At 42.4% G+C, this 15347-nt stretch overlaps 1 protein-coding gene across 1 annotated transcript in view; it reads right to left on the reverse strand.

Annotated features, from left to right (window-relative positions):
• Positions 1-14869, reverse strand: part of HS2ST1 (heparan sulfate 2-O-sulfotransferase 1) — an 85428-nt gene extending 70559 nt beyond the window's left edge. Inside the window, exon 1 of the mRNA XM_082766209.1 lies at positions 14527-14869. Within this exon, the coding sequence (XP_082622335.1) occupies positions 14527-14650 (124 nt within the window). The 5' untranslated portion in view covers positions 14651-14869. The remainder of the gene's footprint in view (positions 1-14526) is intronic.
• Between the last annotated feature and the right edge of the window lie 478 nt (positions 14870-15347).

Consider the following 15347-nt stretch of genomic DNA (forward strand, 5'->3'; position numbering starts at 1 on the left):
ATTTAACCCCAACAATAAAGATCCTCTCAGCACTATGATGGGTGCAACATTCCATGTGAAGAAATTGCTTTATATTCTGTGTGATGTACAAAGGAACAAACAGTACAGAAAGATTCATATGCCTCTCTCAAAGTCTGAAAAGTTGTTTATTCAAGCTAGCAACTCCTCCCAACATCCCACAAAAGCCTGTGTATTACCACATACAAACAGGCTGGACAACAATTAAGATAATTATTTAAATGGAAGAGTTTCCCTGTTTTAGAGGGAAAGAGATTGGAAGTACAAAAGGATAGAAAAAAAGGATGCCAAATGTCCTATTAACATAATGTAATTACACCAAATGATATATTGAAATTATCAAAGACCAAATATTAGGTCTTCTTCTGAGATCAAATATCCAATAGATATTAGGAAATGCATTAAACACATCAATTTTACTTTATAATGTGAAGTTATAAAAAATATAAATAAATGTAATATAAATAATAATAAAATAAAATAATATAAAAATAAGACAAATAAAATAATAAAATAATGTTAAATAAATACAAAAATACAAAAACTAAAAATACAAAAAATATAAATAAAATGAAAAAAACAAACCATAAAAAACAGAAACAGTTACAATTTTGTCTAGCAAGGTACATGATGCTATTTACAATGACAAACTGTCATTAGGTACATTTACAGAAAACGAGAGCAACAGAAGACAAAACTTCCAGCTTGCTGATGTGGCTTGGGAGGTTCAGGCATTTTGTGCTAACTTCAGCCATCATCACGTCATGACCAGACCGATGCTTAAATCTGCTATAAACATAGCACTTCAGAAATATGCAGGTGTGGAACAAATATCCAGGCAGAAATCAGCTAGGAGAACCCAAGTTCATATCTTCGAGGGAGACTGCAGAGGGCTGAGTAAGCATATCAGCTCGTTCAAGCCTAACTCTGGTGCCTTTAGTAGGGAGACTGAGCAGTTCTGTGCCAACTGACACAAGGATACCAGTATGGTTTTCTATTCACAGCAGTATTTATTACATCTGGATGAAGAAACAAGTTTAGCCTTGAATACAAATACAAAGAGTGTTGTTGGGTTTTGTTTTTTTTTTTTTTTGTACAAGTTTATAATGTGACATGCCTACAATATATGTATAAAGGACACAGATCAAGCAGATTGACTATGTCATTTCTGTACTATGGTGGACCCCAAAGATATTTTTTTACAAATGACTTTCCACCTGAAACATGAAGACTATTTCCATGTTTCTTTCCCCCCCATACAAACCAACCAAGCACATCCCCGAGACTCTGTAGATTTGGGGAACAGAGGCAAAAGTTCCACAGACCAGTTCCGTGCTCAATGACCACCAGTGACCCACACCATTGGCACCAACCTTTTCCCGTCCTGTCATCCCTTGCTTTGCTATGAATCATCTCAAGACACTACAGCACCTGTTTTTAGTACAGACTGCGTAAAAGATGTCGGAAAACTACTTTCCCCAACAGACTGTTTTATTTGACTGTTACTCTGTGTTACAAGGCTGCACTTTATAGTCTGTAAAAGTTGTTCTGTTCAGTCAGTGGTTCACAAATTAACCTGTAAAATGGCAAAAAGCCCAGTAAAAGGGTTCTTCATTCTCACATCATAGCCAAGATTCACAGAGCATAAAAAGGGAAAACCTCCACACAAAACTCAAACAAGGAAAGCCACATGCACTTTGTTGATCCACTGCATAGACCACTAGAGGCAAAAAGATCTCAAATTTTCATTAGAAAATGCCACTCCAGCAGATGGCACTAATCAACTTATTGTATGTTCACTTCAAGAACAACAAAAAACAAACAAACCCAGCAATTACCTCTCTGCCAAAACAAAGGTTAGCTCTTTCGCAACCAATTATGAAAGACAGCATCACCATACAGTGTTATTCCAACTATTATAAAATTGAAAGAAAAAAAAAAAAGCTATTCAAGACTGCCACACAAATTATCAATCTGTGAGCCTGCCACAAAGTTCTCAGGCACCAGTGACATCTAAATTTTCCAATCAATGCAATCACGTTTGTAAAAAAATAAATATCAAAAGCACAGTAAATTCACCTGATGTAAGTCTGCAGTTAAAAATCATATTTAGACTAAGCATTTAGCCAGTGCTATAACTATTGCTGTACACAAAATCATGTGTTGCCCCATAACAATAGTTCTAGTTTGAAAAAACATCTGCTTCACTGAGCATCGTGTGAGAGTGCTGGAGGTTAGGACTTATTAATAGTTCTGCAACAGTAAAGTGCAATTTGGGTAGATTTATTTAGATCAGACTGCATCTTTTGTTCAAAAAGAATCAAAACATAACTAGTTTTTACATTCACAAAAACAGTACTGCTGTCAGTGCAGCAGAGCACAATGAAACAGTTGCACCAAAACATGTAATTATTGCAAGACCAGCCACTATTTGGCCAAGTGCAAATTGTTATTTGTTTTCTAAAGAAAACGTTAGAGAAACAAATAGCTGCAACTATCCAAGAACACTTCTGGCAACTAATTAATATGCTCCGACATATATACAAAGAGTTCTTGAACAGCGCACCTCCAGAAAAGCTTTGTGTCTGGTAACAATTTAAGTGGTATATTTTCCAAGGATCTGGGAGTATTTTAGCTAATTTTCACCTTGCACTTTGGTAAAACAGGAAGATGCAATAAACTTAAGAAGTAATTACCCTCAAACCATCAAATTCTGTCTGCCTAGAAATGGCCTAAAACCAGGATTCTTTGCTCTTATGCGAAACAAAACAATTAAAACCCACGTGAGTGCCTCCAAGGAACAAGACCACGACATGGCACAGCCCATCTGCACACACTACGTGCCCACAGTCAATCCTCAACACCATGCAGTTGCTGAAAATCTTGTCACCACAAAATACCCTTTGTTAAATGCAGCAAGAAAAATACAAAGGCTGGCTACTTAAGTTACAAGGCAACAGCAAGTTTAGTCAAGTTTGAGACAATCATATTTCCAGTCCTTTACCATTACACTGTTTTGAGCTCCTCAAATACCTTGTAGCAAAGGTTTTGAACAACTGAAAAAGAATGATCCATTTTTATGGTTTTATGTCTGTACTCAGTTAACCCTTATCAGCTGGGCAAGCTTTAAACTGCCTGGTAGTTCTGCCTGGTATGGTTTTGTGACATCTAGACATTTTTCTACAGAGAGAAGCCAAATATTCGTGTCTGTTCAGCACACTATCTAATTGGGAAATCTGACACAGCAAAGGTTGAGGAATTAATGGCATTTGCAGAGAGTCTGGACATTGTTGGAATCCATCAAGGGCAGACAACTCTTCCAAACCAATTCCTGGATATATGAGAGGGTTTCCAGATAGGTTCCCTTCCCATACTAGTTATCTCCAGAGGGCAATCTCATCTTTATGTTCACATGCACATCCCAAATATTTATTAAGTAAAACAAATGTAGGAACAACTACTGTATTGCACTTTCCTGCTGCTATACATGTATTTAACAGACTTACCTATCAAGTCAGATATGTAGTACGTTATTGTCACACTCAAAAATATATGATGTGCTATTTTTATTCTGACAATTTTGAGTTGATGAAACAATGAGAGGAGTTTATCCTCTCTTTTCCAACATTCATTTCTGATAACTAAGACTGCAATCTCATTTAACATTTAAAACCTTTTCCCATTAACTCCAGCAATACAAATATTTTGTACTTAAAGTTTATAGCATCAGCTTAAGAAATATGTTGACTACATCCTGTTACTTACCACAAAAGAGTACATGCTTTTAATCGCACTTTTAACAATGACAAAAGCTTCCATCGGCCAAAGAGTGCATATATGTAAAACCTGTAGATAACCACATCTAATGTCTTTGGAAAATATAGAAACTACATTCAGTTTCTTAGGGCTTCCCCCCTCTCCATGGCTTAGAATGAGAAAATAATAATAATAATAATAAAAAGATCAGTATCTACATTCTTCCTTCACACTTATTTTATTTTTTACATTTGATAAATTATTCACATATCAAGTATTTCTCTTTCCCAACTCTTACCCTAAGAATACCTTGCACCTGCACTATGCAATCACACATAAATAGGCACATAAAACACACAGAAACAATGCTTTGGATTGCTCCAGTGACCACAAATGTTTACAAAAGTGCTCACATGAAGATATTAGCAAGGCCATGTTTTCAGAGTACGGTTTGGAAGCCACACACAGGAAAACCAGAAGAGGATACACACAAGCATTTTACTGTTTGATTTATCTTTCTTCTTGTTAAACCATTACCCCAGTTTTATGTTGGCTTTTCCAATCAGCAAGGAGAGGAGGGTTTAATAGTATGGTGGAGGGCATTGTCAGAGGAATCAGAAACAAGTACAGTTTCTAACTGTTAAGCTAGGCAAAAGCTGGACTTGAAAGTAAGCCTATTCCCCAGCACCGCGGGCCTTTTTGTTGGGATCAGACAGTCTGCAGACAGCTTGCACACGCAGAAGTTGCACCGATCCTCACACACACAACCTTTCTACTACTGCTCATTTCCCCTCTTCAAAAGTTCATCTTTAATACTCTCTTCAAAGCCTAACCACATGCTCACAAGACACATTTGCCCTTAGGCCAAGTGCATTTACCGTGCCTTATGAATAACTAGGAAACCTTACAATCATCCTCTCCCACTTTCCTCTGGATTGGATGATGGGGTTATTTATCATCCTTTCCTATCCAGAAGCAAATATATGCCGTCTCTTCAGCTGCTACAGCTCCGAGCATGCAGCATTACAGTGAAATGAAACCAAGAGGGCTCCAGGTTCGTGCCCGATGCCCTAGTGCCCGCTGGCCGAGGAGCTGGGCCTGCTGCTGCGCCCAGCCTGGCTGGCAGTCGGGCGCCAGCCTCCCACCGGCGCTGGGAACAACAGCTGAAGTTCCCACTGCTAACTTTGACAGCTCGTCTGCCAGATTTCTAAACATCCTGCCAGGAGCTGTGACTTGAGAAGTCCTCTTACGCATCTCCATGACTGACAGCGATTTTAGTGCATTAACCACTCCAGAACCTCTCCTCAAATCTCAAAACTTTGGAATGAAAATGGTTCCACCTGAACTCCACGGGGCGCTTTTTAACCCTATTAACTTTGACCGCTGAATAGTTGCAAAGATAAAATTCAAGTGTGTACTAGAAATAACAAGTTATGAACACTGCAAGATTTATATAGGAGCTCAGACAGGTTTTTCTGGTCATTCAGCCTTTACTTTTGGCTCAGAAAGCATGTTTGTGAGTAGAATAAATATCACTAGCCAACAAGAAAGAAGAACTAGCGTTCTTGTACTTGTCATAGCAGAAAATACCTGGACTGCTGCATACATAAACACACTGAGCCCTGACTTAGAAGTATGAATCAAGCACTGTGCCAGAATTTTTGAAAAAAAAAAAAAATATATATATATATATATATATAAGAACCTGATTAAATAAAAACATGAAGTACACTCCTGCTGAAGAGAATTTGAAGCCTCAAATAGGTCCAATTAAAAAAGAAGAGATGCTGAGAGTTTCAGCTTTGCTCAAGCTAGCAGCAGCTGCACAAGTGGCATGTCTGTATGAACAACTTAGAGGGGAAAATGGGGAGAAGCCCAGAGGCATACATAAAATAAGACATGTTTTAACAGAAGTAGGAAGATAGTCAAAACATAAAACATTCAGATCCTACCAAATGAAAATACTCCAAAAAGCTATTTTGTAGGCGAGACCATTCTCCAAAAAGCAAATATACATTTACTCTTGAAATGCTATTTTCATAAATGGTATGAAGTTAAAAATATTCAGTCCAATTCTACTTCACACACTTTGAAGTAATCAAATTGGACAGCAAGATCTAATCTCTACCTCATAAGAGAGCAAACTATTTTTTAGGCACTTAATCTTCAAAAGATTGCCTTGTTGGCAGCATCAAAGGTAATACAAAATAGTTAAATTATCTGAAAACCTATTAAAAACAGACTAAATTATTTTCAAATAAGAAAGAACTCAAATAAGGAATTGTAATTTTCTTCTGACTTTTTTTTCTTAAAGTAAGTGAAAAAATAAGCGGGGCAAACTACAACTACAAGACGTTCAATATTCCCAAGGGCAGTAACTTGATTAAGGAAAACCATTTAGTGCCATGGTCATCTCAGCACAGTTCATACAATAATGTATCAAGAATAGTATGCAATTATAGCTATCCTGCCAGGAAAATACCTTTTAAGAGCACACAGTGTTGAAGGCTTACTGACAAATCAGATGCTGAAAAATCTTGGCTGCAAAGTTGTCAATGTGAGTGCAATTGAAATAGGAGTCTATCTATGAAACACTTCATTCAATGCCAGGATACAAAAGAAGCTGTAATTTTGACTGTTTCTAAAAACACAGTTTTTTTGTGTACCATTATCAAAACTAATCTTCAGAGAGCAATCAAAAATCTGTCTAAAAATATAGCAGTGTTTTGGTCAACAGACAAGGTGCAGTATTTTTGTCTTTATGCTTCAGCATGGGAATACAGCCCTGTGAGTTACTACTTTTACCACAGACAACAGAAGGATGTGACTGTCCCCAGCTTTTGTAAAAATTCTCTGTTTTTCTGAAGGAATCTAAATCTTGAAAATCTTGCAAAAAGTTATTTTCTGCTCCTCAATTTAAACCTGCCATTCAAACTCTAAAGGAGTCAAATCCAAGACTGCTTTTGTTTCGTTCTGGTGACACAATTTGGTCTAAGCAATACGTCAGAATATGATTGTCATTTTCACATCATACTTTGGCTTCATTCTCTTTTGCTCTAAATTTTTAAATCCTTCTCAGAAGTACACGAATTATTTGCCCCTGGTCATAACCAATTCCAGTCCACTACAATCAATTGATGGTTAATGTTTTCTATATTACAACACATTGCAAATACCACATACTGCAGAAACAGACTTCTACTATTGCAAAGTCTCCTTCAAAGCACCCACAGAATCCATGTACAGAAACACAAATATTTCAAAGTAAAAGCAGATATGCTATTTTTGCAGTCTTTCTGAATATGTTCAACAACAGCGTATCCAGAAAAGAAGATAATAGAAACACTGAAAATGCAATGATACCCAGGTACAAGGTTCAGGAGAAAAAAAAAATTACAATTCCATTAGCTGTATTTCCCTGTCCACTTTTCAGAAGATCACAGCAACAAGCATCACCTCTGTTCAGTTGTTCATACCTCCAAGTTTCTTTATGCTCTCACCCTTTTTGGAGCTTTTCAACATGAAGTGAAATAGTACTGACTTTCAATCTGTTGTCTTCTAAAGATCAGTCCGATACCACGACATGAGACAATAAATACGTATTTCTTAGGCAGTGTATATGTATTTATTGTAATTAATATATATATTCCTTACTCTCACTTGTTTGTGTTACATATATCTACACATACCTCTCTGTGTAGATATATAAAGTAGAAAAAATGAAATATTTTGAGAGAAAAAATACTAGAGAAGTAAATGGGGAAGACATGCATTTTAATTTAAGGAACCTAAGATCCGATCCCCACACTCTTTACAGTTTTACAGCAATTATGCACAAGGTTTGCATAAACACTTCAAAATCATCAAAAGCTGTTTTATCAAAACAGCACTTAAGTTTTACATATGTTTCAACACAAATTAGTATGCAGAATTAAACAGCAAGTTGACAAAAAATTGGATGTCAGCTGTCTGTCATTTTCAACTCCAACCACATACACAGAGAGAATGGACTTAGAGGAGGCAGATAAAGACTGGGCCCAAGTGATAAATAGCTTCTTTGCAAATACTTTTTGTAATTTAATTATCTTATTAATTCTCTGACTGCCCTAAACTCCCAGCTACTCATGATGAATTTTATCACTATGAGAATGCTTGAATAATAATTATAGCAGTAACGTTACTGGAGCCACAATGACACAGGGATATTGTGAAGTAAGGACAATGCTAATTCACGGAACACCAGAGACAATAAAAAAAAGACACAAATGTAGTTCAGCTTCCTGCAGACACATCTGTAAACAATACCTCTCTGGCAATAACATGCTCTTAATTTATAGCCATAAGATAAAGCGTAGCAATTAAGGCACTCCTGGGGAACACACAGATACCAAATGCGAAGCCAGACTCTGACACTCAAGGGCACGACCTGCAGTGACACCGATGTCCTGACAGCACGCTCCTGACACAGAAACACACATGTACGTCCCACCTGAATGCTTCAGCAAACACTGAGAATTTCTACCTTTAGCAGAGTGCCTGGGCATGCCAACTGCAACCTGCACTGGCAGCATTTTTAGTCGAGGCAGCTACTGCCCGGAATGCCAAACGGGGCACCACAGCTCTCTGCAACTACCCAGGTAGAGCAGAGGAGTCGAGGCTGCAGGGAGAACTGAGCAACCCAGTCCCAGGGAGGGAGCAGGCTGGCCTCTCTGCCCGAGGAGACCCAAGGTTGCTCTCAATGCCGCTTTTCTCAAGCTCCTTCTCCCCAAACCCACAGATTTTAGGGGAGTGGTTGGGTTGAACCCAACAGATTTGGCTGGCTTGAGCCTCACGCAAAGCTGGGTTTGAATGAGATACTGCCTGCCCGCCACCCAGCCAGCCACCAGGACAGACTGCACTTAAGTCTGTACGTATTTACAAAAGGTTGCAGCCAGCTGGCCACGTTTCAGATGCCTCTCAACATTGACTCCTTTCACTAAGGCTTATCTTTTATGTCTGGTTGAAAAAAAAAATAATGCAAATACACGCAGCAGTTCAGCTATTTTTCTATATAGCTCTTTCATCATGCTTGCTAGGTCTGTATTTAAAATGTATAAGCAGACAAATGGCATCACATTTCAAACAAAGCACCACTATTTTAATACTGCTTTGAAAAGGTTTAAATACACTTCAGATAAATGACAGCTATAGATTGCACACCATTCCATAAAAAGGCGGTATTTTGACCCAATTAAATACTCCATATGCAAAAGCCATCTATTTCCTGAAGAGAAGCAAGAATTTCAGGAAAGCCATTCATTCCTAGAACACGGGGTAAGTCTGGACAGAATAGCTAACATGAGTGGTGACTCACGGCCGCCAGTGTGTAGGTATGGAAATGATTTGTTCATGAGCATCTCAAACATCCCTAACTGCAACAGCCAGGGGCTATACAAAGCTGCGCAGGGGGAAAAAAAAAAAAAAAAAAAAAAAAAAAAAAGGAATAATCCATCTGCAAATATGTCACTTTTCTGAATTAAGGAAGAAAAAGAAATCCTAAGACTTCACTTCAGATGTACATGATAAACTGGAGAGGACAGTTTAACCTGTTATGCTAATTCACGAGTTTAAGTAATTTAAGAAGAGATGTTTGGGGTGTATTTTTTGTTAACATACATACATGCATATATATATATGTCTGCACATTTGTGTAAATATACATACATACAAGATATATGATGAGTCGATTTTAATTTAGTGAAGTACTTGGGGTTTTGTTTCTCTGGTATTTGTTTGGGTTTTGCTTTGCTTTAAGACAGTTCATTTAATGATAAGCTCCAGCCAGAACTAAAATAATAAGAAAGAGTTCCTTCCAATCATGCAATTACAAAGGTACGTTGCAGATATGAAAATTTTAGCTACTTCCTCCATGATCAGAAGTAGAAAATGGACAATAAAAACAAAAGCAGCACTGACATAGCATTATACCATAATACCATTCTTTTAGGTGCTTTATCACAGAGTAAATACAGTCATTAAAAATGACTTTTTCTGATTTCCAGTAGTTGCTACCACTTTTACATGCCCAGTGCCAAGCACACCGCTGAAACCAGCAAGGTACATCAAACAACCCAATCTCCCTTTCTACATGGGAAAACAATCACGTGGAAGAGCAGGATTTAAAATCCTTTAAAGACTCTTTCTTGAGTTTCTTAGCCTTTAACCAATTCCCTACTTCGCAGCTGCTGTTACCGAATCCACAGCACTGTGTTAACTCAAAGAGCACAGTGCTTGCACTTCTTTGGCTGTCCAACGAGCCCTTTCTATCCCAGGCTGTAGTCATAGCTCTTTCCCAGGATTTCCTTTGAAGATGGTATTACGGGTCTTTTTGCTCTTCTACAGCTTGGTACATTAAGAAGTAGCTTACACAGACATGTACTGGCCCAAATCTGACCCTTTCCAATGGAGAGCCTAGAAAGAGGCCGTGCCTTATCTGGTGATTGCCTCATCCCCTGCGCTACGTGGCAGGAGTGACCGGAGCTGCGTGTTTTATCTTGTTTCTCAGGCCCACTTAATTTCTCAGAACTGCCCTCAAAATATCTTTAACAGAACTATTCCCTGGACAGACAGCAGGTGCTGTTGCAAAGAGTTATTAGAAGCAAAGACAGCTCTCATCACATCACTAACTCCTTTTCCTCTAAAAGTATGAGGCCTGCAAACCAAGTGCAACAATATGAAAGTTCCTCGTGTGCAGCTCGACAGGAAAGGAGAAAGAAAAAAAGAAAACCCAACTGTGCCTCTCTTATTTTCTCTGCCAGAAACAGGGATATCAGAGTGCCAGCAGAAAGGGGTGAGATCAAGCCTCAAAGCCTATTAGCAAGTCTGAACCGTCTTGGTACGTGCTGGAGAACATGCGCTGAATTAGTCAGAATTCAGACATCACCCATCTCACAGAAAAAGAACAGCAGCAGCTGCAATACTCGTTCCCAGTAAAATAAGGAAATATAAAATAGCATACAAATAACAAACAAAATAAATACAACATTTATACAATTTCTTTTCTACACTTCTTTCAACAGGGTGTACAAGCATAGCATGGGAGTGGGGTAAGACATTCTGGAAATGTCTGAATGAAAGGGGGAATGGTGAAAGGGAACAGCAAGGGGGCAAACGCAAAAGGATGAGGACACTGGCAAGGCAAGGTGCAAGAACCTTTCGCTGCCTGGAGAAAGCAGCATTAACACTCTTATTTCTGGAAATACTACACATGAAAACAGCTTCTGAAAGAGTGCCTCAGGCTACTCAGAATAAAACAATAACTATTGGGCAACAGATCTATATTTAAAAGAAATGCTAGGAAACTATTTGCATAGCTGTGCATAGCCAAAACTACCAACAATCATTAACAACTTCTAAAAATGAGGTTCAAGTATAAACAATACACTAACAAGCACACATGCTATATTATAAGGGACAATTTACAAAATTTTCCAGGTGATTTTCCAAGCACACACAACTGGCAAGCATACTGACAGTACATTTTTTCCAAATTAAGTGAAAAAAGCCCATTATTTCAACATCCCAAAACAGTACACACTCTTATATTGCTAGAAAGCATAAGATTTAACTGCTGAGAAGTTAAACCATTTAACTGCAAAGGAACAGTGGTTCATTACGTACCTGCACGGTGCTCAGAACAATACTACCCAGTAGAGCCACAGGTGCTAAGTAATGGATGAAAGAAAAAACTAATGCAACCTGGCAATCAATTAATCACCAATTACATTTATTTCCCTTGGCTTAGAGAAAGAGCCTTAGCCTTTCAAATTATTCATGCACTTACAAGAAGAACAAGAAATTAATCCCAAATTAGTACAAAATTTCCTCCAAATGACAGACTTAGATATACTGAATGCAAGGTGTTAAATTATCAGATGTGATGAGCCTGAAGTTTGTTTAGCACCTAGCAGAAGAAATACTCCCAACTGTACAGCTGACCAGCATTTCAGCATGGTCTGAAGGAATAATCTGAAACATAATAGTCAATCAATCCGTATGTTGCTCAGACCAAGTCTGTTCTTTAAATCCAATACATAAGTATAACTAAACAGCTAGAAGACAGCAGTATTATTTCATTTCCATTGCACAGCGGTCACCCTCTGTGGTCAGCTATGCTCGCCTTGGCTGAGCAGCCCTACAGACAGTCCCTCAAGAAGGCACTCTCTTCCCCCAACCCTCATTCCAACACCAAAACACTTCCAGTACCTGCCATTGTGGAATACACCATGTTTAATAGAACTGGGACAGGCACCAACTTCCCTCTTTGATTCCTTCTCCCCTCTGCCACATCAGAGGCTCTTGGGCAGGGAAGAGAGGAGATGGCTGGGTCGCTTTTATGATTCAACTCGCCACAAACACTAATGGCAACACAGGAGACAGCCCGGCACGTGTTCAATACTAGATCCATGGGTATACATAGGTGTAGCTGCCCCTGCCAGGCTTTCAAAAACCAAAGGGTATGGTTACACAACACCCCGGTTCCATGAATGGTCGTGCAATCCTCAACATCTGCCTTCCACGTGCGATGTTCCCTGTTAGGGCTACGTGGTCGTATAGCTAATGGGCAAGTCTATACACTAGGCTTAAACAAAACCACTGCAGTTCTGACGGCTTGGTCTGCAGCAGCTGCCAGTTTAGCTGCCCTTAATGTGTAAACTTGAAAACAAAATGAAATGAAAGATTTATAGCCTTAGGTACAAATCTCACCAAATATATACCTGGAATAGGGTTGTGACAGGGCTGTGTTTGCGATCTCACCACTGCAGGCTACTTGTAAAGAGCTTAAGAAGTCCAAAAGCTGCAGAGCTAATGAATATTTTGATATTCTTCATTTCTGATAGTTATCATTCATATGATGAAGAAGCACATGGGTTTTACAAATACGTTTTAAAACAGTATTAGGATCACAATTTTATTGGAGAGATAAATGCAACATAAGCATTTGTGATGGTCATTTGCTTCTCTCTCTTAAACTTCCCAACTTAAAAAGAAAAAATTCCCAGGGTGACTGAATTCTCTCTATATAAAGGAATCGCACTTACGGGAAGAAAGAGGTTCCCTTACTTTCTTCCCCCGAAACACACTCAATTTCTTGTTGCAGGCAGGATACCAACATGGTGCACAGATACCAACTCTGTGCACCAGTACAGAACCAGGAGTCACCCTTTTGTGAAGACATTGGAAAAAACTCTATCAGAACATACGACTGAATGCTTACTACTAGAACTACTGACAAATTGCAGAATTAGTTTATCTGCTATAAAATCTGAAGTAACTCTGCTCTCCTACTCACAGCATAGTAAGTACTCCTTACTTCTTTTCGGGATGACAGCTTATCACCTGACATTAATACATGCATGTAGCATACGAAGAGCCTGCTGACACACAGCCCAGAGGCCAGAGCCCCTCTGTTCCATCGCCGTGCCCTTGTGCTTCTCACATGGCTGCAATCGCTCCTTAGGCGGGCAGGGGGAAGGACAGCAGCACAGGCCCCTCGGGCCAGCCACGAGCTTGGCTCAGAGGAAGCCATTCGCCATACTACAGCTCTGTGGTAATGTCACAGACACAGTCAAGTGATTTCTACAGTGAAACACTAGCATTTGCTAGTCTTAAAATATACACCAGATAAAAAAGGGAGACATTCAGCCAACCAGACACTCTTTAACAAAGCATACACTCAAGTTCAGAAACAGAACCAAAGTTCAAAGCTGCTGCTGAAAGCCCTTTTTGCCCCCCTTAGGTTTTAGAGGATCACTGGTAAGTTGCTCACAAAGCAAATCTTTCCATCGTACTTTTAATGGATACTTTACAATAGTTTTCCCTTTTCCTCACAAAATGAAATCAGCAGAACACAGTAATTAGATGCTTGCACCACCATAGCCCAAGCTCTGTCTTTTTAATCCTCTAGATATGCAACTTACATCCATTGCATGTATGTTAAGGAGGAAGTCTCTCCAGCAAAAAGCTCTATTCTCAGGTTGCATTATGTTGATCCCTTCAACGCCAGGCGCTGGATTCTCCTAAAGTACCACACGCTGCCAGTAATGGAGGCTCTGAAGTTGCGGGCGCCAACGCGCTTAAAGCGGGTGGGTACCAAACACCCCTGAACCCTGAGCACCTCCACCTGCTTGAAACTGCCTGCTGATTTCTTCCACTCTCCAAATTTTCGTTTACAATGACCGGGGTTACGCCTCGGTGACAATCGCTACGTGATTTCGGGTGGCAGACGCGCACAGCACGAGCACCCGGAGCTCAGGCAGGTCAGCCGGTGCCGCTGGCAGGGTCCGTGCCAGCCCCTAACACCCCACTGCTGCTCAGGCCGGGCAGGGCAGGCTGAGAGGCGGCAGCCCGGCGGCACTCGCCCCCATCTGACGCTCGGTTCCGCGGGCCGGCCGTGCGAGGGGCCGGGTGTTAGGGGCCGCACGGTGCCCAGACCCGCTCCCGGCTGGAACCGCCGCTTCCCTCGGGGCGCTGGCAGTGCGGGTGCCTCAGAGGAGCCCGGCCGGGGGGCACACCGGGCTGCCGCTGCCCCGCGCCTCCAGCGGCTGCGTGCCCGCACCGCGGGACCCTCCGGGGCGCAGCGACCCCGTGCCGGCGGCCCCGGCCTCACCCCGCGCCCTCAGCGGCGGCTCAGCGCCCGCGGGGCCCCGGGGCCCCAGGGAAAGGCCGGGGCCTCCCCGCCCGCCGTGCCGGTGCCGTCCCGGTGCCGCTCACCCAGCTTTCCGCGGGACTCCTCCAGCTTCTGGATCTGGTTCTCCAGGAAGAGCACGGCCACGCCGAAGGCCAGCACGGCCAGCAGCTGCAGCTTGGGCGGCACCATGATCCTGAGCAGCCCCATCGGCGGCCCCGGCGGCGGCGGCGCCGCAACCCGGGCTCACGACATAACGCGGGGCCCGGCCCGCGGCGGCGGCAGGCAGCGGCCGAGAGGCGCTGGCGGAGGCGGGGGACGCGCACCGGGCCCGCCGCCCGCTCACATCGCCCCGGCCCCGGCGCGCGGCGCCCCCGGCCCCTCCCCCGCCTGCGCGCGCTGCTCAGCAACCGAACGCCCGCCGCCCGCCCGCCGAGCCCCCGCGCCGCGCCCCGCCCCTCGCCCTCCGCCATTGGGCGGGGCAGCGCCCGCCCCGCCCCTCGCCCCGCCGGATTGGTCCCGCTCGGCTGAGGCCACGCCCTCCGGGCAGAGGGTGGCCCCGCCCCCTCCGTGCGCCCGGCTCAGCGCGGCCCCGCCCGCACGCGGGGCTTCGCGGTTGGCAGGGGTCTCGTGGGGTCCCGCCCTCCTGCTCGGTGCGCATTGGGCGGGGGTACAGCAGTGCTCCGGGAACGAACAATGCTATTGGACGGACCGCTGTCAATCACCGCTGCCAGGGGCCTGTGCGCCGGTCGGCTGCAGCGTTCCGGAAGGAGAAAAGACCCGGCTCTAGGGCTGCCCGCATAGTGCCGGTCTGAGGAGGGGAAGATCGCCTCGTGTACCCCGCGGGGAGCGCGGCTCTGAGCACAGCGAGCTGGCCGGGACAGCGCAAAGCCCCGGCTGAGCCGCT

Source organism: Aythya marila (assembly GCF_965140915.1).
Source record: "Aythya marila genome assembly, chromosome: 8".
NCBI lineage: Eukaryota > Metazoa > Chordata > Aves > Anseriformes > Anatidae > Aythya > Aythya marila.